This window comes from Oncorhynchus keta, chromosome 31 (assembly GCF_023373465.1).
Source record: "Oncorhynchus keta strain PuntledgeMale-10-30-2019 chromosome 31, Oket_V2, whole genome shotgun sequence".
Classification (NCBI taxonomy): Eukaryota; Metazoa; Chordata; class Actinopteri; order Salmoniformes; family Salmonidae; genus Oncorhynchus; species Oncorhynchus keta.
In genome coordinates this window covers 6,853,489-6,880,911 of record NC_068451.1, presented here as the reverse complement: position 1 = coordinate 6,880,911, position 27,423 = coordinate 6,853,489, and the positions used below count along the sequence as shown (strand labels likewise).

The 27,423-nt window shown below is 41.6% G+C and overlaps 1 protein-coding gene across 1 annotated transcript in view; it reads left to right on the top strand.

Moving 5' to 3' along the window:
* LOC118364282 (mitogen-activated protein kinase kinase kinase 5-like) overlaps positions 1-27,190 on the top strand; it is a 32,272-nt gene extending 5,082 nt beyond the window's left edge. The window contains exons 5-28 of the mRNA XM_035745700.2: positions 987-1,093; positions 1,776-1,946; positions 2,359-2,471; positions 2,890-3,049; positions 5,942-6,092; positions 7,760-7,864; positions 8,264-8,316; positions 9,006-9,101; positions 9,728-9,812; positions 10,449-10,582; positions 11,299-11,426; positions 17,571-17,707; positions 19,335-19,440; positions 19,607-19,764; positions 20,038-20,230; positions 20,622-20,793; positions 21,151-21,322; positions 21,880-22,065; positions 22,563-22,668; positions 22,869-23,112; positions 23,421-23,533; positions 24,235-24,332; positions 24,658-24,734; positions 25,022-27,190. Of these exons, the coding sequence (XP_035601593.1) occupies positions 987-1,093; positions 1,776-1,946; positions 2,359-2,471; positions 2,890-3,049; positions 5,942-6,092; positions 7,760-7,864; positions 8,264-8,316; positions 9,006-9,101; positions 9,728-9,812; positions 10,449-10,582; positions 11,299-11,426; positions 17,571-17,707; positions 19,335-19,440; positions 19,607-19,764; positions 20,038-20,230; positions 20,622-20,793; positions 21,151-21,322; positions 21,880-22,065; positions 22,563-22,668; positions 22,869-23,112; positions 23,421-23,533; positions 24,235-24,332; positions 24,658-24,734; positions 25,022-25,136 (3,180 nt within the window). The 3' untranslated portion in view covers positions 25,137-27,190. The remainder of the gene's footprint in view (positions 1-986; positions 1,094-1,775; positions 1,947-2,358; positions 2,472-2,889; positions 3,050-5,941; positions 6,093-7,759; positions 7,865-8,263; positions 8,317-9,005; positions 9,102-9,727; positions 9,813-10,448; positions 10,583-11,298; positions 11,427-17,570; positions 17,708-19,334; positions 19,441-19,606; positions 19,765-20,037; positions 20,231-20,621; positions 20,794-21,150; positions 21,323-21,879; positions 22,066-22,562; positions 22,669-22,868; positions 23,113-23,420; positions 23,534-24,234; positions 24,333-24,657; positions 24,735-25,021) is intronic.
* The last annotated feature ends 233 nt before the right edge of the window (positions 27,191-27,423 follow it).

Here is a 27,423-nt window from a genome sequence, read left to right as displayed (position 1 = left end):
AGTCTGAGGAGTCCAAATTTGAGATTTTTGGCTCTAACCGTCTTTGTGAGACGTGGAGTAGGTGAACAGATGATCTCCACATATGTGGCTCCCACCGTGAAGCATGGAGGAGGTGTGATGGTGTGGGGGTGCTTTGCTGGTGACACTGTCAGTGATTTATTTATAATTCAAGGCACACTTAACCAGCATGTCTACCACAGCATTCTGCAGCGATATGCTATCCCATCTGGTTTGCGCTTAGTGGGACCATCATTTGCTTTTCAACAGGACAATGACCCAACACAACTCCAGACTGTGTAAGTGCTATTTTGACCAAGAAGGAGAGTGATGGAGTGCTGCATCAAATGACCTGGCCTCCACAATCACCTGCGCTCAACCCAATTGAGGCAGTTTAAATTGAGTTGGACCCCAGAGTGAAGGCAAAGCAGCATATGTGGGAACTCCTTCAAGCATTCCAGGTGAAGCTGGTTGAGAGAATGCCAAGAGTGTGTAAAGCTGCCATCAAGGCAAAGGGTGGCTACTTTGAAGTATCTAAAATATATTTTGATTTGTTGAACACTTATTTTGGTTATTACATGGTTCCATATGTGTTATTTCATAGTTTTGATGTCTTCACTATTATTCTACAATGTAGAAAAAAGTTATAATAAAGAAAAACCCTTGAATGAGTAGGTGTGTCCATACTTTTGACTGGCACTGTATATATATTTGGCTTGGCAAATAGGGGGGATATTAATTTTATGTCACCATTTTTTTTTTTATGGCTACTTAATCAAGTTAGAACAAAGGTTGACATCGCCCAACCCTAACAAGTACCGCAAGGGTTCAAGTAAATCAATTTGAATGAGGATCTTCACTCTGTGTGTCTATTTAAACATGTTAAAGGTGTCTGCAGCCATGCCTAATTTATAATGAATTGAAATCAGATATGTTATTATAATGTTTATAAAGGGTTTGCTGTAATCCAGTCCTCTTTCTGACTTCAGGACTACGATGCCATTATCAAACTGGTAGAGACTCTGAACAACTTGCCCATGTGCTTGGTGGCTGCCCAGCAGAATATCAAATTTCACTACATATTTGCTTTAAACAGGTACCATTGTTCCTCCACTTGTGTATTGCTCACATATTCTGTTTGACGATAGTCTTTCACATTATATAATAGAAGGAAATAATGTGTATACAACACTAAATGGGTTAAAGCCTTCCCCCATTTTAACACTTAATTAGTGCGCTTTCTGAAACCACCTTACTGTTTTTCCCCCTTCCCCCATTTTAACACTTAATTAGTGGGCTTTCTGAAACCACCTTACTGTTTTTCCCCCTTCCCCCATTTTAACACTTAATTAGTGGGCTTTCTGAAACCACCTTACTGTTTTTCCCCCTTCCCCCATTTTAACACTTAATTAGTGGGCTTTCTGAAACCACCTTACTCTTTTTTCCCCCTTCCCCCATTTTAACACTTAATTAGTGGGCTTTCTGAAACCACCTTACTCTTTTTCCCCCTTCCCCCATTTTAACACTTAATTAGTGGGCTTTCTGAAACCACCTTACTCTTTTTCCCCCCTTCCCCCATTTTAACACTTAATTAGTGCGCTTTCTGAAACCACCTTACTGTTTTTTTCCCCCTATCTTTATTATTTTAAACAGCTTGAAATAAGCACACAAGATTTTCTTCAAGAAATTTACCCGACACTTTAAATTTGCAGCACAACACATGCTGTTGATTCTGAGGATTCCATCTGTCATAATGTTTCCTAATCTTTGACCTTCAGGAGGAATCGTCCAGGTGACCGTGCCAAGGCCCTGGAGGTGATTCTGCCCATTGTGGAGTCAGGTGGCCGGGTGGTGTCGGACGTGCACTGCCTCTGCGGCCGTATCTACAAAGACATGTTCATGAGCTCTGGCTTTAAAGACCATCGCAGTCGAGACCAGGCCTGCTACTGGTGAGACATACCATTACAGTGTCTATATTAGTACAGCCTTCGAGTCACAAGGAGTTTGTGTCAGAGGCAGTCTGGACTTGTAAGTCGTCCTAATATGCACACCGTAGACACAGCATCCCTTCACTCACTCCAGTCAAGTCCTCCTTACTAGCACTCTACTATGTTACTATGTTATCCCTTTGAGTTCCCTCCGTCCTTTCAGTTACACTTTACTTGAGTCCTCTGTCATAAAGGCTGCATAACACTGTTAGAATTATAACATAGCAGATGGCATAAACAGTCACGACACACCTGATACTATATGTTACTCTGTTATTAAACAAATCATTGCTTAGGTCAGCTCATTGACGAGGCAGCAATATGTATTAGATAATGAATCAGTTTTAATCTCCCTTCATGGATTCTCCCCCAGGTACGGCAAAGCCTTCGAGACAGAGCCCACCCTTCATTCCGGCATCAACAACGTTGTCCTCTTGATGGCTGCCGGCCACGAATTTGACACCTCCATCGAGCTGCGGAAAATAGGTACATTTGTTCTCACCGACACTCCACTGCCCTGAATCGGTAGCCTGTCAAAGGGAACTAGTGTGTTCATGTTTTGTTTTGTTTAATTGCTTAAATAAACTACAATTGCCTTATTTTTTTTAATCCATATCTGTGATCAACCGAGTGTGGGCTAATTGTTGGTGCAGTCGTAATCCCTGCCAATCTCTATCATCATTGCTAACAGCCTGCATAAAGACACTAAATAATTATACCCGTACATTATTTATCAATGCATGTCACTGTTATTCTGGGCTTCTGTGCCATGTCATGCGTCTCTTTTTTTTCTTTTGTTACATTTCGATGCCATACTGAAAATATAAATATAATACTAATATTCTCACCATCTAGCATGTTTGTCTGTCTGCACTCATCTGTGTTTGTGTGTGTGTGTATCCAGGAGTGACCCTGAGCAGCCTCCTGGGGAGGAAGGGCAGCTTGGAGAAGATGCAGGACTACTGGGACGTAGGCTTCTACCTGGGAGCCAGCATCCTGGCTAACGAACACCGGAAGGTCATCGAGGCTTCAGAGAAACTCTACCGGCTCAATGCACCCATGTGGTGAGAGGAGTCACAATTCATTTAGTCAAATCCTATGGTCATTGTCACTGCAAACATTCGTGACAGGACAAACAGATCTGGGACCAGGCAGGCATTATTGATGTGAAATATATGAGCATATCATTCTAACAGATTCAAATCAAATCTAACTTTGTCACATGCGCCGAATACAACAAGTGTAGACTTTACCGTGAAATGCTTACTTACAAGCCCTTAAGCAACAGTGCAGTTCAAGAAGTTAAGAAAATATTTCCCAAGTAGAAGAAAATAAAAAGTAATAAGAAAAAGTAACACAATAAGAATAACAATAACGAGGCTATATACAGGGGGCACCGGTACCGAGTCAGTGTTTGGGGGTACAGGTTAGTTGAGGTAATTTGTACATGTAGGTGGGGGTGAAGTGACTACGCATAGATAATAAACAGCCAGTAGCAGCATTGTACAAAGGGGAAAGGGGGTGTCAATATATATTGTCCGGTGGCGATTTCATTAATTGTTCAGCAGTCTTATGGCTTGGGCGTAGAAGCTGTTGAGGAGCCTTTTGGTCCTAGACTTGGCACTCACGTACCGCTTGCTGTGCGGTAGCAGAGAAAACCGTCTAGAACTTGGGTGACTATAGTCTCTGACAATTTTCTGGGCTTTCCTCTGACACCGCCTATTATATAGGTCCCAGGTGGCAGAAAGCTTGGCTCCAGTGATGTACTCAAAAAAACACAGATGTTGTATGCACCTTGTTTTTGAGATTGAGATGATTAGAAACCAGAATGAGAGGGCACATTTCAAAATATCTTGTTAAAGGGCCCGTACAGTCATTCGGATTATCATGTAAAATAGCCTTTATATTTTTTCCCGATTTTTAAAAATGCTCAGAATTTGAGAAAAATGCACTTTTTCTCTCATGTCTAACTATCAGTAAGGCTGAAAAGACAGGCTGAGTAGGCAGGGAGCTCACCTTGACTGACATTTCTTTGAAATACTTATGTCAAGCAACTTGGACGTAATGAGCTGTGTCGTGCCTCTGGCTATCATTAAAGGTGAAGTCTGTTATTTTATCAAATCAATTCTCTGTAATTATTATTACTTGATTAAACTAATCATGTACATTTTAATTAACTAGGAAGTTTAATATCTGATCAATTAGTCTTCAATTACTGAATTATTCTTTACCTTACGTCAGTCTCATTTCAAACGTCGTAGAATTCTTGGTTATCTGCACAACCCAGCCTACACCATGAATCATCCATAGACCAATTGGCTTAATTATTTATTTACTAACTAACTAATGTTGGGACATGGTAGAATTGGGCGGGAGGATCCCTTTGTCTTACTGTGAAACTCTCTTAATTGCATGGTCAGGGAGAGTCTCTGTGGTATTTACGACCTGGGGCAATAAAACCTGGGTTTAGGAGAGGGAGGGAGAGTGAGAGAGGGGGAAGCCATGATCTACACCCAGAAAGGTCCATGTCATGACAGCGGTGTTGCAGTGAGATCATGAAGATAGCTAGCTTGTTCATCTTGGACAATTTCAGTTGAAACTGGACAGGGTGAGGTCTGGGTATCCCTCATATGAGTGTAGATCATGGCTTCCCCCTCTCTTTCTCACTCTCCCTCTCCTAAACCCAGGTTAAATATATACAGTGGGGCAAAAAAGTATTTAGTCAGCCACCAATTGTGCAAGTTCTCCCACTTAAAAAGATGAGAGGCCTGTAATTTTCATCATAGGTACACTTCAACTATGACAGACAACATGAGAAAAAACATCCAGAAAATCACATTGTATGATTTTTAATGAATTTATTTGCAAATTATGGTGGAAAATAAGTATTTGGTCAATAACAAAAGTTTATCTCAATACTTTGTTATATACCCTTTGTTTGCAATGACAGAGGTCAAATGTTTTCTGTAAGTCTTCACAAGGTTTTCACACACTGTTGCTGGTATTTTGGCCCATTCCTCCATGAAGATCTCCTCTAGAGCAGTGATGTTTTGGGGCTGTTGCTGGGCAACACGGACTTTCAACTCCCTCCAGAGATTTTCTATGGGGTTGAGATCTGGGAGAACTTGCACAATTGGTGGCTGACTAAATACTTTTTTGCCCCACTGTGTGTGTGTGTGTATGTATGTATGTGTGTATATGTATGTTGACTGCCAGACTATGTTCATAAACCATGACTATCAATGATGTCAAAATCTCCCATTTGGCATGCCTCTTCTGTTGCAGTTTGCAGAAGCACCGACAGATATATTACATGACAACTGAGTCTACATTTTGAACGACCCCCCCCCCCTTTTGTTCCATGATGACTAAAGAACTAGCTAGCCAGTAACTAGCAGACACAGATGAAAGGGGAAACTTATCATTTTTTTTGGCCATAGATGAACAGGAGAATCCTGTAATCTGATGTCACCCTGCAGTCAAATTTTGGCACCAGTAGACTAGCTAGCTATGCAAACACACCTTCTGTGCTGATGGTTACCAGGCGGTACTTATTTAAATTAGGTAAGAGAATACGACATTACCATTGGTATATTCAAATTAGGGCTTTATGTGATGTAACACAAAGCCCTAAATATTTCCACCATCTGAATTCAAGTGCTTGACAACGGGGGAGGGGACCAGTAACTTTATGATCAGACTCGATCAATGTACCAGCAACAGTCATTTTTCATACTTAGGTCATCCAACTCTGATCTGGTTTCATCCAAATATCATCCATTTGATGAAAAACATGTTTTTTTGCGGGACCTTTAATGTTAAAGATAGGGGAAAGGGGTCCCCTTAATGGACACTAAGAAAAATATTGGTATGGCCTCTTTAAGGTCAATGTCAATCTCTGTTTAAGGTCAACTTTATTTTGATTTTCAAATACTTACTTGCATCTTTCTTTTGAGGTATGTGGGCTCGATCATGGAGACGTTCATCTTGTATCGTCAGTTCACCGAGCCCCCAGTGGTGAAAATGTCTAAACAGGAGACTGTGGACTTCTGGATGGAGCTGATGCTGCAAGCCTGCAAGCCTACTGTTTCCACTGACCGCTGCCCAGTAAGACCTCACCACATCACATTCAGCTTTATTTAGTTAGTTTAGTCTTGACTGCTGCAAAGACACTCTGTCAGACTCCACCACTCCCAGTTCCTCAAACCCTTTGTGAGATCTCAATAGATTCTCTCTGTCTAGTATATAACAGTCTGGGCATTCAAATTAGAGGTTGACCGATTTAATCGTAATGGCCGATTAATTAGGGCTGATTTCCAGTTTTCATAACAATCGGAAATCTGTATTTTTGGGTGCCAATTTGTCGCTTAAAAAAAATTGATATATTATTATTTTTGTGTTCTTTTATTGAAATAGGCAAGTCAGTTAAGAACACATTCTTATTTTCAATGACAGCCTAGGAACGGTGGGTTAACTGCCTTGTGCAGGGGTAGAACGACAGATTTTCACCTTGTCAGCTCGGGGGATCCAATCTTGCAACCTTACAGTTAACTAGTCCAGCGCAATAACGACCTGCCTCTCTCTCGTTGCACTCCACAAGGAGCCTGCCTGTTACGCGAATGCAGTAAGCTAAGGTAAGTTGCTAGCTAGGATTAAATTTATCTTATAAAAAACAATCAATCATAATCACTAGTTAACTACACATGGTTGATACACGCTAGATAATATCCAAGTATCTGACTGAGCAGTGTTAGGCAGAAGCAGGCGCGTAAACATTCATTCAAACAGCACTCTTGTGCGTTTTGCCAGCAGCTCTTCGTTGTGCGTCAAGCATTGCGCTGTTTATGACTTCAAGCCTATCAACTCCCGAGATGAGGCTGGTGTAACCGAAGTGAAATGGCTAGCTAGTTAGCGCCCGGTAATAGAGGTTCAATCTTCACTCGCTCTGAGCCTTCTAGTAGTTGTTCCCCTTGCTCTGCATGGGTAACGCTGCTTCGATGGTGGCTGTTGTCGTTGTGTTGCTGGTTCGAGCCCAGGGAGGAGCGAGGAGAGGGACGGAAGCTATACTGTTACACTGGCAATACTAAAGTGCCTATAAGAACATCCAATAGTCAAAAGTTAATGAAAATCAAATGGTATAGAGGGAAATAGTCCTATAATTCCTATAATAACTGCAACCTAAAGCTTCTTACCTGGGAATATTGAAGACTCATGTTAAAAGGAACCACCAGCTTTCATATCTTCTCATGTTCTGAGCAAGGAACTTAAACCTTAGCTTTCTTACATAGCACATATTGCACTTTTACTTTCTTCTCCAACATTCTGTTTTTGCATTATTTAAACCAAATTGAACATGTTTCATTATTTACTTGAGGCTAAATTGATTTTATTGATGTATTATATTAAGTTAAAATAAGTGTTCATTCAGTATTGTTCTAATTGTCATTATTACAATTATTTTTAAATGTCATATTAATCGTTATCGGCTTTTTTGGTCCTCCAATAATCTGTATCGGTATCGGCATTGAAAAATCATAATCGGTCGACCTCTAATTCAAATGCAGAGCAGTAAAAACATATTTGCTTTAACATGTATTTTAACTGCACCGTCATGGTTAGATCAATTTGCTAATGAAGTTGGCACTTGTCATCACCCTGCCGGGATAGTTTGTCACATTAACAATGTTAGGTGCCATTCTGCAGCAAAAGTATTTATAAAAGTAACATTTTAATGCTAAAAACTGTTAGCACCATTAACCGTTGCCGTTCCTCAGGTTCTGATCCTGGAGCCGACCAAAGTGCTCCAACCCACCATAGTGTGTGTGAGTGAGGAGGACGACAGCTGCACAGTTCAGCTCAACCACATCACACCCCTGAAGGTACAGACCATGTTTGGCATGACAATGACCATAAGAGTTGGCTAATACAGTACAAGCAGATCTGGGACCAGGTAAACGGACCCCTACCGCCTCGTAGATATTTAACTACTGAGTTATGCTGTACAGGTCTACAGTTTTCAACGTGTCAAGACATTGAAAATGGTAGTTCAGGAATGGTGTGAGACAGAATGGTGTGTTTTAACTAGAATAGGCGTGGAGTGTTTTCTTAACGGCACCACGTCAGTGATGGGGAAAGAAGACACGCCTAATGAGGAAGTGTGCGTGCGAGGCCGCCAGTGTGTGCAGGCACGTGCATACTTTGTGTGTGTGTGTGTGTGTCTGTGTGTTTAGGTTGTTGAGTGAGCATTTTGACATTCTGCCATGTCTTCCCTTCCATAGAAAGGCCAGAAAGCCCAGTGGACTTTCCCTGCCTCGCAAATCCGGGGAGTGAGGTACGGTAACAGACAGTACAGAGTGTGCTAACATTTACTGTGTGTGGTGTTCACGCCTGCAGCCCATGCACATCATCAGGGCTCGTCTACCAGACCTAGATTTAAATACTATTTGAAATATTTCAGTGTTTGCTTTAGCCTGATGGGCGGAGTTTGCAGGTTTGCAGGTTTGCGACTACTCTATTGGTTCCATTGTGCTCAGTCAAGCCCAGCTTTTAGTATTTCAAAGGATTTGAAATAGTATTTGAACCCAGGTTGCGGTCTACTGAGTCTAAACACTTTTAACTGTCTGGCGGACTTGGCCACTGGCCATCAGGGTGTTTTTGTCTGTGCTGTTCTCAAAGACTGTGACTGGATATGTGTGAGTCCGTGTCTATTTGGCTGTGGAGGTCACTGTATTTTCCCCTTTTTTTTGCTTACCGAACTGCCTCCAGGGGCAGTAGATATATTTATTTGATTTCAGTTTGCATTTGCAACACTATCAACCGGTGACTTGAAACGTATCAGTATTTCAATCCATACGAGACACAAAGAAAAAGTTTCTCTCTGAATTGCAGAGCCACATATTGAATGTGTTATTATTGGCTTTTCTTGTCTTGATTCGTATTCCTTTTAACTTTGAGTACTTGTTGTGATGCCACTGTTCGCTTTGAAGTGTTGTGTAGCTCCTCCTCTTTTGACCTGTTCAGTGTTTCCAAGTTTGACGAGCGTAGCTGCTTCCTGTATGTCCTGGAGAACTCGGATGACTTCCAACTCTGCTTTCCCAGCGAGCTGCACTGTAAAGGGTGGGTCCCACACACATACAAAACACAGACACACGCTCACGCACGCACAAACACACACCAAAAGACAGCCTTTAGCCCAGCTGTCTAGCAGGAACTGGCGTAACAACCGACCATATCAACCAATGATTCATTCCCCACATAAAACGTACATACAGATTGGGCCTGTTCATTTGACCATTATCACATTATTTGATTGTGTTGGCATGACAACTGTTCATGTTTATTTTACACTGGCATATGGAAATAGAGCCTGCTTCTCTCTCCCCTTTCTGTGTGGATTGATAGGTGTATGTATTTTACGTTGTGTGTTTATACAGTACATTATTATCTAGGTGTTGTGTATTGGGACACAGTAAATACCCAGTGTTATCCAAGACCTTCTGAGAAGGAAGGAAATAGGAAGTGGTTTTCATAGTAGTATTTGCGGAATCAGTGAAAGGCAAATAACTAGCAATTGAAAGGTCCCCTTTAATATGTCATGACATAAGATTGATAACAGTGCTGTGTACTGAATTTGTTTGTCTGTGTTTCAGCAGGTCTTATCTATGACTTGCCTGTGAGGTCCATGAATATATGACTGTCTTTCCATATGATTTAGTTTCTTGTGTGTGTTGTTTCTCCATCAGGTTCTGTGAGCTGGTCAACTCTCTCCTAAGCCAGGCAGAAGCCCCAGTGGAGTACCCCAGCGAGCTCACTGGAGGATTACTGGAGGTCAGCTAGGCTCTTTCTCAATTCATCTTGCCTCGATTTCCTCTTTTCTTGCTCCTTTCTGAAAGCGCATTGGAAACCAGGGTTCGAGGGGAGAGACATCGGACCGTCTCCTCCAATACGTTTGAAGAGGAGGTGAGGAGAAAGGATTCAAGGAATTGCGGAGAGACAAATTGAGATGGGGCCATAGAAGCCTAGAATCCTCCCTCTCGAGGCTGTTTTTCTGTTTCTGACCCCCCTTCTACCCTACCAGTACACAAACAAGCCCTGTCATGATGGGGTCAAAAGGTGAAAAGTTTCCCTTAACCCCTCCCCAATGGTTAACGTATTCCCGACTCCTCATTTTTTGTGTGTTAAGTTCCTGGAATTCACAGAACATTGGATTCAGTCCAGCATGTCACTCCAGCAAACCTGGGTTCAAATACAATTTGAAATCATTTCAAATAGTATTTCAGTTCACTGCCGTTCAGAGCAGCAGAAGGTTTCTAAATTAGCATATTCCTTTTCTGTTGTGGTTGCCTGTGAAATTCTTTACAATATTTCTGACCTACACACTCAAACTAATTTTTTTATGAAACACACATTTGGTTTCACATCTGACTTCCTGTTGAATTAAACCTTCTCCCTTACCTCCTGCAGTTTATCTATGAGACCAGCGAAAACGGAGACAAGGTGGTTCTGGGTAAAGGAACCTATGGCGTGGTGTATGCTGGGAGGGACCTGAGCAACCAAGTCCGCATCGCCATCAAGGAGATCCCAGAGAAAGACAGAACGTATGGAAAACACATTTGCCCTTTTTACTTTTTGTTTGCATGGTCCCAGATCAGTTTTTTCTGTATTGTCAAACAATGACCATACTTGTTGACACAACAAAACAGATCTGGGACCAGGCTACTTTTCTTTGCACATTATACCATAAATCCCAATTATTATCTGAGCCTAATATGTATAATGTATTATATAATTCTGAGCGAAACGATTCACGATTAATGATGAGAATAATGAATGTGCATATGTTTTCCTCAACATTCCAAATGTGTAATGTTTGTCCAGTATCCCCATAGCTACACCGGAATCTACTCCCTGAAGAGATGGATGTCTATTTAGATTTCTCCATTCCTTGTTTACGAGCCTTCGACCTCGACTAAGAGCTTAGCCCCATAGTTCAAGAAATGTTAATACTAAGTTCCTCTGCAGAACTAATGGCCACATAGGACAAAGCAGCACATGACCTGTGATTTGTAAAGCTCTCATCATATTCATACAGTATGTATGGGTCACAGCTACACCATGTCAGCACAACTGCCAGATTAGAGTGTGAATTTTGTCGTTTTTCAATGACGGCACAGCTCGCACTAACATTGTTTATGTTTTGTAGCAATGTTGTTATAACTGCAGATGAACACAATGTCCCATTTGCTAATGCTATGCTAAATCTAGTGCCAATGCTAACTGTTGGTTCTCTCCCCCATCTGCGTGTGAATCTCAGTTACTCCCAGCCTCTGCATGAGGAGATAGCTCTGCACAAGAGGCTGAAGCACAGGAACATCGTTCAGTACCTGGGCTCTATGAGTCAGGACGGCTTCATCAAGATCTTTATGGAGGAGGTTCCTGGAGGTACAGAGGATAGAAATAGAATTTATTTAATTCTATATTAAAATCTCATTCTGTTTCTATGGTCCCATAAACCAGGTCACATAGAACCAGTTTATTCAGTGTTCTAATTTCGATTTTTGTTCCTGTCTACTACAAATTAGTAGTCTTTAGACAAGTCTTTATATCACTCCTTCACTCAGTATGTACAGTATTCATTCATTCTCTCACTGACGAAAGCTTTGGTAATCTTATACTGTCCTGCTTTAACTTTTAAACTGCCGTACAACTAATGGTTTCAGTCTTCACTTCTCAGTTTTTGTGTGTCTCTCTACTACTCATTCTCCTTCCTTCAATCTCTATCTACCACTCACACATTCTGGTACTGTATTCTCTCATCAATAATTTCACTATTGCTCATCTTTCTCTGCCCCCCTAATTATGAAACTGTCACATGTGCCGAATACAATAGGTGTAGACTTTACCGTGAAATGTTTAATTACAAACCTTTTCCCACCAATGCAGAGTAAAAACCAAAAAAAATTACAATTAAATAGCATAAAAGGAAATGTTAACACAATAAAATAACTAATGAGGCTATATACAGTTGAAGTCAGAAGTGTACATACTCCTTAGCCAAATACATTTAAACTCAGTTTTTCACAATTCCTGACATTTAATCCTTGTAAAAATTCCCTGTCTTAGGTCAGCTAGGATCACCACTTTATTTTAAGAATGTGAAATGTCAGAATAATAGTAGAGAATTATTTATGTCAGCTTTTATTTATTTCATCACATTCCCAGTGGGTCAGAAGTTTACATACACTCAATTAGTATTTGGTAGCGTTGCCTTTAACTTGGGTCAAACATTTCAGGTAGCCTTCCACAAGCTTCCCACAATAAGTTGGGTGAATGTTGGCCCATTCCTCCTGACAGAGCTGGTGTAACTGAGTCAGGTTTGTAAGGCCTCCTTGCTCGCACACGTTTTTTCAGTTCTGCCCACAAATTTTCTATGGGATTGAGGTCAGGGCTTTGTGACTGCCACTCCAATTCCTTGACTTTGTTGTCCTTAAGCCATTTTGCCATAACTTTGGAAGTATGCTTGGGGTCATTGTCCATTTGGAAGACCCATTTGCAACCGAGCAACACAATTCTTTCCACATTTTCCTACCTCATGATGCCATCTATTTTGTGAAGTACACCAGTCCCTCCTGCAGCAAATCAACCTTTTTTTTATGGCGGTTTTAGAGCGGTGGCTTCTTCCTTGCTGAGCGGCCTTTCAGGTTATGTCGATATAGGACTCGTTTTACTGTGGATATAGATACTTTTGTACCTGTTTCCTCCAGCATCTTCACAAGGTCCTTTGCTGTTGTTCTGGTATTGATTTGCACTTTTCGCACCAACGTACGCTCATCTCTAGGAGACAGAACGCGTCTCCTTCCTGAGAGGTATGACGGCTGCGTGGTCCCAAGGATGCACCGGACTTGTGGAGGTGTACAATTATTTTCTGAGGTCTTGGCTTATTTCTTTTGATTTTCCCATGATGTCAAGCAGAGACACTGAGTTTGAAGGTAGGCCTTGAAATACATCCACAGGTACACCTCCAATTGACTCAAATTATGTTAATTAGCCTATCAGGAGCTTCTAAAACCATGACATTTTCTGGAATTTTCGAAGCTGTTTAAAGGCACAGTCAACTTAGTTTATGTAAACTTCTGACCCACTGGAATTGTGATACAGTGAAAATAAGTGAAATCATTTCTCTTTAAACAATTGTTGGAATAATTACTTGTCATGCACAGCGTAGATGTCCTAATGGACTTGCCAAAACTCTAGTTTGTTAACAATAAATTTCTGGAGTGGTTGAAAAACTAGTTTTAATGACTCCAACCTAAGTGTATGTAAACTTCCAACTTCAACTGTACAAGGAGTACCAGTACTGAGTCAATGTGCAGGGGTACGAGGTAGTTGAGGTGTTTGCGGTAATATGTACATGTAGGTAGGGGTAAAAGTGACTAGACAATCAGGATCGATAATAAACAGAATAGCAGCAGTGTGAGTGTGTGTGGCTTCAATATGCGTGTGTGTGTGTCTGGAGTGTCAGTGTAGTATGCTTGAGTGTGTGGGTAGAGTCCAGTGAGTGTTCATAAAGCCAGTGCAAGAATGTCAGTACAAAAAAAATGGAGGTCAATGTAAATAGTCTGGGTAACCATTTGAGTAACTGTTTAGCAGTCTTGCGGCTTGGGGGTCTTACGACTTGGTGCTCCGTTACCGCTTGTGCAGTAGCAGAGAGAACGGTCTATGACTAGGGTGGCTGGGGTCTTAGACCATTTTTAGGGCCTTCATCTGACACCGCCTTGTATAGATGGAAGGGAGCTTGGCCCCAGTGATGTACTGGGCTGTACGCACTACCCTCTGTAGCGCCTTGCGGTCAGATGCCAAGCAGTTGCCACACCAAGTGGTGATGCAGTCAGTCAATATTCTCTCATATTTTTGAGGATCTGAGGTCCCATGCCAAATATTTTCAGCCTCTTGGGGGGGGGAAGGCGTTGCCATCACACCCATGTTGGGAAGCATCACTGACTCTGGACTATGGAGCTATCACATACGTGAGAGTAAAGAGGAGGGGATAGCATTCATATGTTAGAATTATACAGTGCATTCGGAAAGTATTCAGACCCCTTGACTTTTCCACATTTTGTTATGTAACAACGTTATTCTAAAACTTATTAAATTGTTTTTTTTTCCCCTCATCAATCTTTATACAATACCCCATAATGACAAAGCAAAAACAGTTTTATTTTTTATTTTTGCAGATGTATAAAACAACAAATCACATTTACTCAAGTATTCAGACCCTTTACGCAGTACTTTGTTGAAGCACCCTTGGCAGCGATTACATCCTTGAGTCTTCTTGATTGAGTGTGATGCTACAAGCTTGGCACACCTGTATTTGGGGAGTTTCTCCCATTCTTCTCTGAAGATCCTCTCAGATGGGGAACCTTCGCCCCAGTCTGAGGTCCTGAAAGCTCTGGATTATTTTCATCAAGGATCGCTCTGTACTTTGCTCCATTCATCTGTCCCTTGATCCTGACGAGTCTCCCAGTCCCTGCCGCTGAAAAACATCCTCACAGCATGATGCTGCCACCACCACGCTTCACCGTAGTGTAACGCAGGTCAACTAATGTTGAGTACTTATCCTTACTAGTGAGATTCCAGTAACCAATCATATTATACTATATTGCTATTGATATGTTTTAAGTTGAGCGATATTACAAATCAGCTGTCAGAAGCTGCATGACGTGAAGTTTATTTTGAGCCAAACAATATTCTCTTAGTCCCTCTCCTAACCTCACGTTATACACCAGTTGGCGCCAACATGCTGAAAAAGAGCTAGAACGGAACGTGATGAGCTACTGCCATTCCATGAAAGAAAACTTTCATTTCAAATCTTTGAGAAGTTTTATAAAACTGAACTAAAAAGAGAGACCTGGATATTAACACTCACTTATCTGTACGAACGTGCTGTGAAGCGATTGAGGGAACGGTTGATGCCAGGATTTGTTGAGTTTTCATAAGGAAAACGAGCTGCTAATGATTAGGCTAGCTAAACTATTGCTAGCATTTTGTGCGCGTTCATACTGAACCAAGCATACGCACAAGCCATTAACATTTAGGCTAGCTCAGCTATCGATCAATTGAAATGGCAAACGTTAGTGAGCATGCTAATCATGCATGGCAAACTATTTTTGTTTTCATACTATCATGAAATGTGATTAACTAGTATCACAATCCATTTTTGGTACACCTATGTTTTAGATTACTTTATAATAAATGACGTGTAGGTGTTAAGCACTAGTACTTTTCATTTACCCAGGCTAGTTTATTGGTCAGTCCACTTGAGCCTGGTGCTGTAGTCAAAATACTTTACACTTTTAACTAAGTTTGATTTCTTAGTCCTGTAAGAGATTAAAGCTAAGCACTATATTAATGGTTATATGAAAGGTACTTATAGTGTGTGTGTGTGTGTGTGTATATATTTTTGACCCCACGGGGTGAGATCTTGCGTGGAGCCCCAGATCGAGGGAGATTATCAGTGGTCTTGTATGTCTTCCATTTCCTAATAATTGCTCCCACAGTTGATTTCTTCAAATCAAGCTGCTTACCTATTGCAGATGCAGTCTTCCCAGCCTAGTGCAGGTCTACAATTTTGTTTCTGGTGTCTTTTGACAGCTCTTTGGTCTTGGCCATAGTGGAGTTTGGAGTGTGACTGTTTGAGGTTGTGGACAAGTGTCTTTTATACTGATAACAAGTCCAAACAGGTGCCATTAATACAGGTAACGAGTGGAGGACAGAGGAGCCTCTTAAAGAAGTTACAGGTCTGTGAGAGCCAGAAATCTTGCTTGTTCGTAGGTGACCAAATACTTATTTTCCACCATAATTTGCAAATAAATTCATAAAAAAATACTACAATGGGATTTTCTGGATTTCCCCCCCTCATTTTGCCTGTCATAGTTGAAGTGTACCTATGATGAAAATTACAGGCCTCATCTTTTTTAAGTGGGAGAACTTGCACAATTGCTGGCTGACTAAATACTTTTTTGCCCCACTGTATATGCACTGTCAACTGTGGGACATTTATTTAGACAGGTTTGTGCCTTTCCAAATCATGTCCAATCAATTGAATTTACCACAGGTGGATCAATCAAGTTGTAGAAACATCTCAAGGATGATTCATGGAAATAAGATGCACCTGAGCTCAATGTTGAGTCTCCTACTAATGGCAATAAGGTATTTAAAAAAAACATTAATACATTTGCAAACATGTCTTACCATGTTTTCGCTTTGTCATTATGGGGTATTGTGTGTAGATTGATGTGGGGGGAAAATGTAATCCATTTTAGATTAAGGCTGTATCTTAACAAAATGTGGAAGTCAGGGGGTCTGAATGCACTGGAAAAAAGGACAGTACAAATCCCTACTATTTCAGCTACATACTGTTGTGAAGGCTTAGTGAAACTCACTGGAATATTACGAAATTATCATATTTCAGTTATCAGGAAGTCTGGAGGTCGCGTGTGTGTGTGTGTGTGTGTGTTTGTGTGTGTGTGTGTGTAACTCAATGCAATAGCTACAGGCGGCGTATCACACCGGATGTGTGGGTGTTTCCAGTATCCCAGCGATAGAGGAAAAATGAATTTCACAATGCAATCAAGTCACTGATTGTACCAGTGTTAAAGAAAGTGAAAATACTTTAAATAGTCATGTTTTTTTATTTCAGCTTCTGACATTTTATCTTTGTGAATATTCTGGGCCTTGTTTCCCAGAGCCTTCGTAGCGTTAAGATCATCATTAGAACCTTCTTACGATGTATGTTTCGTAGCTGAGGTGTTTCCCAGTTCCTTCGTTAGTAACGTGGCACATTTAGTGATCCAGACCACTCGTAGCACAGCCAAAGTGCATCATTAGGTGCTTTTTTTGTTGTTGTTGCCCTTTCGGATCACTTTATTCACAGAAGATCTTCGCTAAACACAGCATAAACATCTAGGTGTTTTCTGTCTGACTGTGACGGCTGTTATCTTCAGAACTAAGTTGACTACAAATACAACAAGTGAAGAATAGAATGATGCTTGGAATGAAAACCGAGATGACTGCATTAAAAGATGCATAGCCTGCATGGGCTATTTCCATCAATTGAGTTCTATTTTTCGACTAGGGTATTGTCTATTATTTTTGCTTAAGTGTTTCATGATGTGTGACAACGTGGTCAATAATGTGCCCAATCTGTGACGTAGTGAGGTATTGTTGGGTAAGCATAATAAGCTGCCTCAATAGCCTATTTTCAGCCGTAGGTGGTAATATCTCTAGGAGCTGATCCTTGGTCAGTATTGTGGAATCGTTTTAATGTTAAGATTTGAATGGAGAAATCTGACCTAAAAGCAGTGCTGCTTTTCTTTTGATTCTATCAGTGTCGATACGTGGTATAACAACGCACTAAGCGAATGTTTTCTTTACGTGGTTGTCTGGGAAACACTCGTAGAGTTAGCTCATAAATAACGATGTGTCTGGTACGTCATTGAAACGAGGCCCAGAGGTGTTGCGAATCCTAAATTGAACCCCTTGCCTATCTAACTGTAACCCATTCCAATGTCATGTCTCCCATTGTAGGAAGCTTGTCCTCTCTCCTGCGTTCCAAATGGGGACCCCTGAAAGACAACGAGGCCACCGTCATTTTCTACACCAAACAGATCCTTGAAGGGCTTAAGTACCTCCATGACCACCAGATAGTCCACAGAGACATCAAGGTGAGGTGTCCTCAAGGAGATCGTTTGTTGTTGCTGCTAAATAAATGTTCAAAAAAGTACCAATGCCACAGCAGATTTTAATTCACACAGTCCGAGCTGGTTGTGTTGGAGTGAAACAGAAAGGGACTTCCTGGACTTGAGAAACGCTCCTTTATTATTTCCATTTCTAAACGTTTTGCTACTTTGTGCCCCACTGAGCATGAACCTGGTGGATGTTGCTTACTCAACTCCTGTGTTACCATGTTTTATGGGGAAAGTGGATCCAGTGGAATCGACCGATTTTTATGATTTTTCAAAGCCGATACCATTAAACGGACGTTTAAAAAAATATATATATATATTTGTAATAATGACAATTACAACAATACTCAATGAACAGTTTTTTATTTTAACTTAATATAATACATAAAATATATTTAGTCTCAAATAAATAATGAAACATATTCAATTTGGTTTTAATAATGCAAAAACACCGTGTTCAAGAAAGTAAAAGTGCAATATGTGCCATGTAAAAACGTTTACGTTCCTTGCTCAGAACATGCGAACATATGAAAGCTGGTGGTTCAATATTCCAAGTTAATAAGTTTTAGGTTGTAGTTATTATAGGAATTATAACACGTCGGCTGTTTCTCTCTATACCATTTGTATTTCATATACCTTTTAACTATTGGATGTTCTTATAGGCACTTTAGTATTGCCAGCCTAATCTCGGGAGTTGATAGGCTTGAAGTCATAAACAGCGCTGTGCTTCAAGCATTGCTAAGAGCTGCTGGCAAATGCAGTAGTGTGCAGTTTGAATGAATGCTTACGAGCCTGCTGCTGCCTACCACTGGTCAGACTGCTCTATTAAATATCAAATCAGACTTAATTATAATATAATAAACACAGAAATTACAAGCCTTTGGTCATTAATATGGTCAAAATACGGAAACTATCATCTCGAAAACAAAAGTTTATTCTTTCAGTGAAATATGGAACCGTTCCGTATTTTATCGAACGGGTGGCAACCCTAAGTCTAAATATTGCTGTTACATTGCACAACCTTCAATGTTATGTCATAATTATGTACAATTCTGGCAAATTAGTGTACAGTTCGCAATGAGCCAGGCGGCCCAAACTGTTGCATATACCCTGACTCTGCTTGCACTGAATGCAAGAGAAGTTGACACAATTTCCCTACTTAATATTGCCTGCTAACATGAATTTCTTTTAACTAAATATGCAGGTTTAAAAAATATATACTTTTGTGTATTCATTTTAGGAAAGGCATTGGTGTTTATGGTTAGGTACATTTGTGCAAAGATTGTGCTTTTTTCGGCAATTTGTTCTTGTTAAATCATCACCCGTTTGGCGAAGTTGAAGTAGGCTGTGATTCGATGATAAATTAACACGCACAGCATTGATTATATGCAATGCAGGACAAGCTAGTTAACCTAGTAATATCATCAACCATGTGTAGTTAACTAGTGATTATGTTAAGATTGATTGTTTTTTTTATAAGATACGTTTAATGCTAGCTAGCAACTTACCTTGGCTCCTTGCAGCCACAAGGTGCCTTAATTAATTGGCCATGCCGATTTAATTAGTCGACCTCTACAGTGTAAAAAACCCAGTCATTTTCTCACAGGGTGACAACGTGTTGATTAACACCTACAGTGGTGTTCTCAAGATCTCTGACTTTGGCACCTCGAAACGACTGGCGGGAATCAACCCCTGCACAGAGACCTTTACAGGTGTGTGTATGTTTGATGCCTGTGTATGAGTGTGGTTGGGTAATGTGGCCATGCTTTTTTTTTCATATGAACATTTTATATTTGACTTTGTTGGTATGAAATGATTTACATGTGTTGCCTACATGTTTGTGTAGGCAGGTATCTAAATGTCTCTGTGGTGTTTTAGGGACCCTGCAGTACATGGCTCCAGAGATCATCGACCAGGGCCCGCGGGGTTATGGGAAGCCTGCAGACATCTGGTCCTTGGGCTGTACCATCATAGAGATGGCCACGGGGAAACCACCCTTCCACGAGCTGGGCAGCCCACAGGCAGCCATGTTCAAGGTAATCTTTCTCTTGGAAACCAGAAGGTTTGATAATTAGTATGTTATTACATTGTAACCTATACTTTGTTAGTAATTGTGAATACTAGATAAATGCTGGACTGTAAAGAATTCTACCAGCTGAAACCAGGGTTGTGTTCAGAAAGCTTCAAACTGAAGATATACTGAAACCGGGAGGGACTACCTGAACATGTCCATTGCAAAATGTTTTACGTCGCGTGCCCTACTGAACACAACCTTGAAGTGTACGTACTCTGTTTCCATCTCCCTCTAGGTTGGTATGTTCAAGATCCACCCGGAGGTGCCGGAGTGTATGTCAGTTGAGGCCAAAGGCTGCATCATGAGCTGCTTCACACCGGACCCAGACAACAGGGCCACGGCCTCTGAGCTGCTCAAGGATTCCTTCCTCAAATCCACCTCCCGGAGGAAGGCCAAGCCAGAGCCTGAAACACTGCCTACAGATGCTGGTGAGTCATCTTCATTGTTATTGTAATCATCATAATCAGAGAGAGTGTTATTTTAATCATCATATTTATAGTCATCATCATCAGTGCCAGAGTCCAGTCTTGTGGTAGCACTGCCTACTCTGGACCACATACCCCCCTACGATGGGAACACAATCCCTTTCCTGGCCTCTCAGGCTAGCTGTCTGTCTGTTCTTTTACAAATACATATAAAATACAAAAGGGGATCCTAATTTCAATCACCACACTCATTATTTTCATAATTGTCTGAAATATGAATTATTATAGCCCTTGTCTGTGTACAGTCTTCCTAATTCAGAAAGGCTACGCTCATCGCCATTCCGTCACCATTATTGGGGCAATTAATGACTCTGTCCTGCTTTGTGTCCTGTAGGTGACATCTACCAGCGGAGTATGTCTGTCCCAGTGTCTATACGTGTGACAGATACAGACAGGGACACTGACAGGATGGACCTGTCGTGCTCATGGGACCTCCGGAGGACCATCTCCCCCCTCAGAGGAAAGGACATTACAAAGAGCCCACCCAGCACCAGAGGCTTCCTGCCGTAGGCCAAAACATCCTATACCCTCTGGTTCCCCATTCGATTACATCCGATTTGTGAAACAACTTCATTGTAGATCATTGCCTTACTGTAAATGCAATATAATGCCATAGATAACCTCAACATAGACCATGGCTTTTCCTAAATTGTCTGAAAAATCCAGCTGCTCCGTGATGAGCTTCCACCATGTGGTCTTATTTTCCAATCACTGCAGATAGAGGGGGGAGTAGAGGAGAGGTCAGATTTTCAAGCAATTGAGATGGAGCCCATGCTGTATATTGCCAAAGACCATATTTGTATGGCAGAATGTTTTATCTATGTGACATTGGTGTATATCTGTCTCCCCCTTGTGTTGGCCAGGGTGTCAGAGGAGCCCAGTACTGTGGACATGACGTCTAGTCCAGCCACGTCAGGGGAGAACCTGGGCCTGTTCCTACTGAGGAAGGACAGCGAGAGGAGGGCCACACTGCACAGGATCCTCACTGAGTACATCACCGATGTGGTGCACAACATCCAGAACACACTACCTCAGGTAGAGAGCGAGAGATCTTGGGCTGTATGTGTCAGAGTAGGAGTGCTGATTTAGGATCTGTTTTGCCTTTTGGATCATAATGAATAAGACAGGATGGACCTGATCTTAGATCAGTACTGCTAGTATTTGACCATTTTTGAATATGGGCCCAGAGAAGGGTCTATCCCTAATTGAGATAGCCAACTCCTGATAAATGCAATGGCTTAGGATTGTTATGAGGGCATGCACCCAACCGATCTGAGCATGCATATATCTATAGCAATTAAAAACAACGTATGGTGAAATAATATGTCACTTAGCAGACTTAGTCATGCGTGCATACATTTTACGTCTGGATGGTCCCAGGAAAGTGAACCCACGACCCTGGTGTTACAAGCACCATGCTTTGCCAACTGAGCTACACAGGACCACAAGGCACTTAAACAGAGTATACCCTTATCAGGAGTCTGCTGTACATGTTAGGTGTGAAAGAATGAGTGTTTATGTCTGCATTTTACATTTGTAGGTTTCTTTGTCTATAATTATTTTATCGCGTTTCCTCTCTCCTTGCCTCTAAGCAAACAGACGTTGGGTCCGTGACCTCAGAGCACATCTCTGAGCTGATTGGCTGCCTGCGGGAGAACATCCGCTCTCCAGACAGAAGGCACCTGACCAACAGCCTGGTGAAGTTGCGCTCCACACTGCTTGCTACTGCAGTACCCCTCAAAAACCTGCGAGCTGTGCTCTTCAGCTTCCAGGATGCGGTAGGTCACTGGAGGTCACGGTTGTGTTCATTAGGGTATGCAACGGAAAACATTATAAACGTCTTGCAACATCTTATTGGACTAGTTTGGGTAGTCCCTCCCTGTTTTTTTAAATTTGGTACATAATGAACATTACCCAGGAGTTGCAAAGCCAGTCCTTGAGGGCAGTAGCCCTGCCAGTTTCTACCTGGCATGTAAACGATTGCGTACTGTCATTGATTGGCCATATATTTCACACACATGGTTCCTCAAGTATTAGATAGTTAGTAATCACAAGGCAAGGGCGGATGTGGAATTAAACAGGGGGAGTCTTATATGTGTCAATAGGCAAGAGATTTACCACTCGACCACAGGCTCTGTGTCACACCCAGTAGTATTGTGCTAACCCATTCTTCTCACTCCCTCGTGTGTGTGTGTGTGTGTGTGTGTGTGTGTGTGTGTGTGTGTGTGTGTGTGTGTGTGTGTGTGTGTGTGTGTGTGTGTGTGTGTGTGTGTAGGTGAAAAAGGTGTTGAGGCAGCAGCGGGTGAAACCTCACTGGATGTTTGCTCTGGATAACCTTCTGAGGCAGGCCGTACAGGACGCCATCACTGTGCTGTTACCAGGTAAGAACCAGCAGCGTCAGGCCTAATTCCATCTCAACTTCTATCAGTTGTTTAGACATGGAAATTCCTCATAGAACTACAGTTCAATTTCAAGATATGAGTCCCAACCCGGCCATTCAAATACCTCACTACCTTCCAACCCCTGTCCCACCTCCACACACACACACACACTTGCTCACACACACCTCGATGACTTGCAGAGCTCAAGCTTCAGCTGCAGTCTTCCTTTGAGACGGAGGAGAGTAGCCCAGAAAGAGAGCAGCAGCCCAGTGAGCTAGCAGAGCTTTTGCCTGCAGTCCTCTCAGATGACCAGGTGGCGGCGCCAGCCGACACAGAGCCCATAGAGGAGGTTTCAGAAAGCCCCTGCTTACCCAATGGCCTCCAGTACAACACTAACTGTCCCCTCAGTCAGGAACTGAGAGATCTACGGCTAGAGACGCGCAGGTTCAGTACCATTTACCTAGCTGTTTATATTACATTGCTTTTTGGCGTGGCATAAATGCATTTGTGTTGTCATTTTATTCTTTGTTCCACCTTTTAACGTGGGGGTTTCCTTTTTTTTCACCTTTAGTATAATGGGCTTTAAAATGTAAAGAAAATAAGGTCATTTCTACAGATTCAGTGAACAATGCCAGCACACCACCAAGGATTACATTGTAACCAGTTACAAAATGGACAGTGAAGTGATATGTGTAAATAGTGAAATGTACTGTTACTTCAGGCCTGGTCCATAACGACTAAGTGTGTTTTAGACTGCTGACCCAGCTGAGTGAGAAAGAGAGGGAATACCAGGAGCTACTGAGGAACTCTGTCCAGAGTAGACCGGGTCAGATCGACACTATCAGGAACACATCAGAACCCACAGGTAATGTTTTCAGCTCCTACTCCACCCCGAAGCAGTCTGACTATTGCTAATGTCAGCACATTGAAGGCTAGAGTGTTGGTAAAGATTGTAGGTTTGGGCGAGGTACCTTAGTGAGCCAAATTCTGGGTCACTCTGCCACGCCTTAGTATGTAGCAAGGCCAAACACTCCTTGCCCAACAAGTAATGAATATCAACCGTTAAATCCTCTTGTGTGTTTTTGTATACATGTAGATACTGGAGGTTGAAGGCCCACAAGTTACAGCCTGCCTACTGTAATATTCCTAAAATGGAGATATGTAAATGCCATTGAGACACTTGGTAGGCCTTGTGATTCACACCCTGTGTTTCTAGATCTATCTCCACGCCTCACCCTCAGGCAGTGGATTTCTGCTCTACTGGTTTGAGTTTAAGGCATATGGCTCATTGCTGCTGAGATACGAGAGTTCGAACCAGATGTGTCAGTCATGATAATGATTTAGAAACTGGCATAGGAAAATGTTGGACTGTTTTTGTTTATTAGACCCTTAATTACCTTATTTCCCCATGTTAACATATACTGTCGCGATTAGCCCAGACTGGGGCTAACACCTTAACCATTTCTGAAAATCTGTATTTGAAATACTCATACTGTTCAGCTTAGTAGCATGATGGTGCAAACTGTTGACCAGATCATGCCGACTTGTCTTCTCATCCTCCCGTAGATACAGAGTTGTCCCTGCAGATTAGTTCGAACTCAGAAGTCAAGTCCTTGGTTTGCTGGCTGAAGGCTATCCCAGTAGATCAGGACACCATAGACAAGGTAAGGAACTTCAAAAATACCTTGTGATTTAATGATGTGGGGATTGGTTACCAAAATATGGTGTGACTATTGATTGATGGGTAACAACTACATGCGTGGAATAAACCATCTAACTGGTGAAAAGAGTGAGCCTTATTCACATTATAATAATATGACAAGTCACAAAAGTCTAGACCACGAAAAATCAGAAAAAAGATTACCTAATCCATTATGACAATATTCTCTTTATGATGTAGCTCAGTTTCAGTCAGTGTTTGCGTGAGGCTAGAGGCTTGTTCTCACCAATGTTGTGTAAGTAGAATTCATGCTGTGCTTTTGTTTCTAGTTACTCTCTCACGAGTTCACCTTGGACTGTCTCCTCACCATGGCCTGCAGGGATGACTTGATGTACTGTGCCATAAGGTGACCTGCCTCCTCCAATCATGTTCACACATCCTTAAAGCAGAAACGGGAAACATCTGCGCTTAATGAGGAAAACCCGCTGTTCTCTGTTTGGATGGTTGTTATGTTGTTATTCAAAGTACTGTGAATTGCTGAGATTTGTCAATGTGGATACATGTGGATGTGACTAGGGATCTGTGCAGTGTGAGGGTGTATGGATGTGACACACACACACGTGGACACACACCCACACACAAAGGGTCTGTACGGTAATGGTTGTTTTCTTTACTGTAACTGTTTCTCCACAGAGGAGGGATGCTGTGTCGTATCTGGGCGGCCATCACAACATGGAGGAAGTCACAGCTCAAATCTCAGCTCAGCACACACTCTGAAGAGAGCGAGGACACATTCTCGGATGGGTAGTCAGTCACATGTTCCATGAATAGGCTGGTCCTATAAGCACAACATGGTACAGATTTACTGTGTGTGTGTGTGTGTGTGTGTGTGTGTGTGTGCGTGCGCGCATGTGCAGTTTTCTGAGAACAAGATAATCATGTCAAAAAAAGTGGACCTACCTTAGTATTTCCTTAAAGTTGTTATATTGAAACTGAAATGGTTACAGAAAGATGGATGACCAGTAAAGGATGTCTTTTTCTGTAATTTCTTATTGTGAATAACTATACTTATAAAAACGGGTTTGAGAAATCTGCAATCTGATTGGCTGAAATGGCGTTCTAAACCATTTGACAATTCAATTCTTTGACAATATTTGAAATGCATACGCAGGGGAAAGGGGAATATTTAGGGCCAACAGCTGTCATATTTTTACCTCAACAGACAATCCATGCCTCCATGGATACTTTATATTCCCTTATTAGTTTGGTGTGTAGTATGAAACAAAATAACTTATTTCTATTGTACCTCTTTAATGTACACCATTTCTGAGATCTTAGAAGGGCCTAAAGCTTGAAGAAAAGGTATGTTATTGATGGTAAATATACACTTTTGCGAGTCTGCACTGGTGACTGGTCATTAAAATAAGCGGGAATAGTGGTGGTGTCTGTAAGAGGTGTATATGGGTCTTTTGATAAAGAAAGGTGCCAATGTTCATGTTAAAAACTGTCATGTTTAAATATGATTTTCTTTCAGTTTCACAGGGATAAAAGTCCAGGTAGGCATAATGACACTGACGCCACCTAGCAACGACAAAACATTTACATGTCATTCAAAATGTCACATGAAACGTGGACACTGCATGTTTCGTTGTCATGCCTAGTAGCCAGGTCTGTTTGTGCTTTAGTCAACTTCTCTATAATTTATAGCCATGCTAAACATTTCTGAAGAATGGAAAAGATAAACAGCTTCTATATGTTTTTATAGTTTATGAAATACAATGGGTCCTGTCAAGAAATTTGATGATCAATAATTAAATCTATATAATCTGTGAATTTATCAAGCATTTTGTTTGGCTGAGGGAAAACTAGCCATCAAATGCTTGCTTTCTCTGTCCTTGTTTCCTTCACTCCTTGCCTCTCTGAATGTGCATTGGGGCCTGAGGGGAGGATCCTTCACTCCTCTCCCACAATGTGCTTTGAAAGGGAGGTGAGGAAACAAAGGGAGAATCGCAATTGCATCCTCACGTCCTCTCGCCGCCTCACAGTCCATTGGATTAAAAACGTGAGAGGGGAGTGAAGGAGACGAGGGCAGAGGATGCAACGAATCAAGGAAATGCAATTGAGATTATTCCAAGGACAGAGGAAGCAAGTATTTGACAGATAGTGACAGTGAGTGAGGGACTGAGCTACCATAATACCCATGGGTGGTGACATGGTGAAAGATCCACCTTACTTGGTTGAATTTTTCCCATATTGCTTACACCTGTCCAATCCTCTCAGATTTACATTTGTACATTTTAGTCATAAAGCAGACACACTTATCCATTGACAATTTACAGGAGGTATGAGGGTTAAGTGCCTTGCTTAAAGGCACATCAACAGAATTTTCACATAGTCAGCTCAGGGATTCAAACCAGCAACCTTTCAGTTACTGGCCCAAACATTATTAACCACTTGACTACCTGTTGCCCAGATCTCCACAAGTGTCTAGGGGAAGAGGTTGTTTCTGGACAGGACCCCACAACCCTTTGTGTTTGTGGTGGACCTTCAGCACAACACTTGATGCATGGTCGGATGTTTAATTCCATTGCTGTACACACGGATTTGCACATGGTGCCGTGGCTGTGTCCAGATTACACCTATCAGGCAGTTCTGTGTAGTTGATTAGTAATTCATAAATAATAGATGCATAGAATGGAGTTGGAAGGGTGAACTACTTTGAAAGGACAGGAAGTGTTAGCTGTGCACTTGACCAATGACAGGCATTCCACATTAAACCCCACACGTGAACATTGAAAGTCATTTAAAATATGTTTTATTCCAAACCAACAATTTGGCTGTTTTCACATTCCTTGTAACTCGGAAGAAAATGTACACTGACTGTAATCTTATCTCAGGAATCCTGACTTAATGTTGTCCACGAAGTAGGCTAATTATGTTGACTGCCGTAACATGAACACAATGTTCTGTTAATCCTGGAGATCAACAGTAATTCCTGCACTTTGGCTGTTGTTCAATCACATGCGGTATAACGAGCTTGACTGTCATTCCACAAATAATCCTGAATCAGATGATGTAGTGCGATAATGTCCCCT